Genomic DNA, 3,810 nt, shown 5'->3' on the forward strand with positions numbered 1-3,810 from the left:
TTCCCTACAAGGGTCAGTCCCAGTGCATCCACCCACCTGCCTGACCCTGTGCATGGGGTACAGCCCAGCAGCCACTTCACAGACTTAGGGGTGGGTGCAGAGGGTGCTCAGAGCAGGTTGTGTTGGCTCTGTTTCCATCCAGCCTTTCCTTGGAGGGATGCTTTGCCCCAGCAAACAGTAAAAAACCTCCTTTATGTAAATTCTCTTGATCTGAAGCCTGGGGAAAACACACCAGGAGTCACAGCAAGTGAGTCACCTCTCTGCTCCATCATCTGCCCATGGTTTCAGGGTGGCTTTGGGGCTCCAGGAGCTCCTCTGGAAGGCAGGCTGGAAGCTGAGAACTCCGAGCTACTGAGGCTGAACCCCTGTCCTGCCCTGTGCCTGCAAACAGCCCAGCCAGGGCAAGGTCAGAGCAGTTCTGCTCTCTGTAGGAGTGACTGTTTCCCTCAGTTAAGCACATAGAGGAGGCTCCACGATGAGCTCAGGGGCACCAAGGCTGGTGGGTTTTGCCAAGGCAGTGGCAGGAATGTTGTGTACCCTTGGAGCAAGGATAGATAACCAGAGCTGTCCCAAAGAGGGAGGCATGGGGCCTCTGGCTGCAGATTGTGTCATTCATGGATGAGTTTCTCTTTCTCCCACCTTGTTTGTGTTCCTCAGACCTGCTGAAATCCAACAGCTCTCGCCTGCTGCTGGCCTCAGGGGATGGGATGGATTTCCAAGCCCTCTTGGTGGATGAAGACAGGGCCTGGCTGATGGTGGGAGCAAAAAACCATATCTTCCTTCTCCACCTGGACCATCCCAGCAGAGAGCCTGAGAAGGTCAGTGCTGGGAGGATGGTGGCCCAGGCCAGGCTGGCCTCTTCCTCCCTGGGAACCACTCCTTGTCCCAGCGCCAGGGCGTGGAGGTGGATGTGCTGTAAACCGGGCTGTTCTAACCCCACCAGGGACACATTTACACCAGGATGTCTCAATCAGCGGGGTCAGCCCATCCCTGGTGGAGCTGCGCCCTGCTGGGAAGGGCTGGCGCCGGAGGGACAGGGTGACTTGGCCAGGAGATGTGACCTGGGTGGGCTGCAGGCAGTGCCCAGAGCCCTGTGTCACACCCAGTGCCTGTGCTGCCTCCAGAGCTCCAGCAGTGACTCCACTAATGTCATCCCAAGACATCCTGCTGGCCGGCTGTACGGCCGGAGCCCAACAAAAGAAAATCCCATTAAGGGGCTGCAGCCTGGTGTTCCCACAGGCTGGGATCCAGGAGAGCCTGCCCACAGCCTGGGTGGGCCAGGGCACGCCCAGGCTCTGTCCCCAGGCCAGGTTCACTCCGAGTTGCTTTGGCAGGCTGCCCACTGGGGACTCAGGGGGTGTCAGACCTGTGCCAGAGCAGCCCCACATCCTCGCTGTGCACCTGAGCCTGGCAGCGCCTGCTGCCTGAGCCCCTTCCCCCTGCTGCCACGGCGGGCTGAGGGAAGCAGGGGCTGCATCCATGGGGTCTTTGTGTTTCAGATTTTCTGGCCAGCCCCCAGGGAGCAGGTCGAGCACTGCCAGCTGGCAGGGAAGAACGTGGAGGTAAGCAGGGCTGGCAGCCCCCAGCCGTTGCCTTTGGCAGCTCGGCACTGATATTAAACAACCCCATCAGCCCAAAGGGGAGCCTGGGGGTCGGCCTGGAATGGCGCTGTGGAGCCAGCCGGAGCTGAGCCCAGCTGAGCAGCTGCCAGGACAGGCTCTGGCCGGGCTCTGCACCCCCAGCAGTCAGCACAGCTCAGCCCTGACAAACATCTCCCCTGCGCAGACCGAGTGTGCCAACTTCATCCGCCTCCTGCAGCCCTTCAACCAGAGCCACGTGTTCGCCTGCGGCACCGGCTCCTACCAGCCCGTCTGTGCCTTCATCCAGCTGGGAGCCAGGGGGAAGGTGAGGGACACCTGGACAGACAATCCCTATGGCAGAAGGTGCCAAGGGACCCCTCACCCTGAGAGCAGCAGGAGAGGGATCCCCAGAGCCTCGGGAGTGCCAGCCTGGTGCAGGCCCTGCATTGGCATGGAGAGAGCAGCTCTGGCTTGGGAGTGTCAGAGAGTCCCAATGGGCGTGGGACCAGGTTCTGGCATCCCCCTGAGGAGCCCACTCATCAGAGACACACCAACCTCCTTCCCACTCTTACCCCCAAGTTTCAGCTTGTTCCCAGACTGCCCCTGGGCTGACATCTCCCCCTTGGCTCTGGCAGGGTGCCAGGGCTCCCCGCATGCAGCTGGTGACCCACTCCTTGGAATCGGGGCGAGGACGGTGCCCGTACAGCCCCCACGAGCCCTTCACAGGAGTCCTCATCGGTAAGAGGGAGGGAGGAGCAGAGGGGAGGCTGGGAGGGCACTGCTGGGAACAATCTGTGATGGGAGGTGCTGCTTCCCACCCACACCCCCGACCCTGCAGGTGGGGAGCTGTACTCAGGCACCTCCAGTGACTTCATGGGCAGCAGCGCTGCCTTCTTCCGGACCTGGGTGCACGGGGCCGAGCAGAGCTACATCCGCACGGAGCAGAACCAGGACCACTGGCTACACGGTAGGAGCAGGGGCACCTGTGGGGAATGGGGGCCTCTCCTTCCAGCTGGGGAGAGGCTGGGGCCAGCACTGGGGCCAGCATTGAGACCAGAGCTCTGACCTGGGCCCTCTGTCCTTGCTGGGGGAAAGCACTGATGAAGCCCCTGGGGGACCCATGCTCCAGTGCATGTTCCACAGCCTGAGCACTGGGAATGGTGCTCTGTGTCCCCTCAGTGCCTTACACTGCTCCCTAGGACTTTCAGGGCAGAACCACAGGGTGGGATCAGGGCGCAGGGCCACATTGTGCTGCTTCTTTCCTCCTCAGAGCCTGTGTTTGTTGGTGCCTACACCATCCCTGATACCTACAACCCCCACGATGATAAAGTCTACATCTTCTTCCGTGAGACAGCCATGGATGCTGGGCAGTGGGAGCAGCGGCACATCCACGCCAGGGTGGCCAGGGTCTGCAAGGTCAGTTGCCAAGGCAAACACTCTGTGGCCAGTTGTCCCACCAGGTGGGCTTTTACCTCCTCTGGACCAAGGAGCATGTCAAGCAGAGGAATGTGAGGGTGTCACTGCACACCTACCACAGACAGAAAGCTCAGGGCTGGGGGTGTCCCTCTGTGGGAATGAGGAGGGCACAGCAGTGAAGGAGACTCAGAGAGGCTGGACTCATCCTGGCTCTTGGTGCCTGGCAGAACGATGTTGGAGGGAAGCGCGGCCTCATCAACCGCTGGAGCACGTTCCTGAAGGCCCGCCTGGTGTGCTCCATCCCGGGGCCTCAGGGCACTGAGACCCACTTCGACCAGCTGGGTGAGTGCCCAGCCCTGTAATGCAGCTCCACCAGGGCTGCTCCCTCCAGCACGGCCCCGGGATGCCCACCTGCATCCTGTGCCTCACCTCCACCCCTCTCTCTGCAGAGGATGTTTTCCTCCTGCGCACCCGGGACCCCCAGAACCCCCTCGTCTTTGGGCTCTTCACGGTCTCCAGGTGAGCAGGACCCCGCGTGGGACAGTCCAGCCCCCGCCAGTGCTGCCCCCCTCAGAGGGAGCTCTGTGGGGAGAAGGGCAGCACCAGCACCCAGCTGGCTGAGGAAGGGCCGCCAGCATTTCCCTGCTTTCCCTGCTGCTGGTTCACCAGCACATCGCTAAACCACAGTTTTGCGGCTCAGTCAGTGATCCCCAGGCTGCACGGGCTGTGTCAAAGCGATTCCTGTCACCCCGGGGTGCTGTGCGTGACTCCAGGGCTGACAGGGACAGCGTGGGCTCGGGGGGGGCTGTGCCCA

At 61.8% G+C, this 3,810-nt stretch overlaps 1 protein-coding gene across 1 annotated transcript in view; it reads left to right on the forward strand.

Moving 5' to 3' along the window:
* LOC102043069 (semaphorin-3D) overlaps positions 1-3,810 on the forward strand; it is a 23,190-nt gene that overhangs the window by 15,446 nt on the left and 3,934 nt on the right. Inside the window, exons 3-10 of the mRNA XM_031058227.1 lie at positions 658-818; positions 1,500-1,562; positions 1,786-1,905; positions 2,216-2,318; positions 2,419-2,547; positions 2,851-2,996; positions 3,224-3,338; positions 3,446-3,515. Of these exons, the coding sequence (XP_030914087.1) occupies positions 658-818; positions 1,500-1,562; positions 1,786-1,905; positions 2,216-2,318; positions 2,419-2,547; positions 2,851-2,996; positions 3,224-3,338; positions 3,446-3,515 (907 nt within the window). The remainder of the gene's footprint in view (positions 1-657; positions 819-1,499; positions 1,563-1,785; positions 1,906-2,215; positions 2,319-2,418; positions 2,548-2,850; positions 2,997-3,223; positions 3,339-3,445; positions 3,516-3,810) is intronic.

The sequence above is a fragment of the Geospiza fortis genome, unplaced genomic scaffold, assembly GCF_000277835.1.
Source record: "Geospiza fortis unplaced genomic scaffold, GeoFor_1.0 scaffold78, whole genome shotgun sequence".
Taxonomy (NCBI): domain Eukaryota; kingdom Metazoa; phylum Chordata; class Aves; order Passeriformes; family Thraupidae; genus Geospiza; species Geospiza fortis.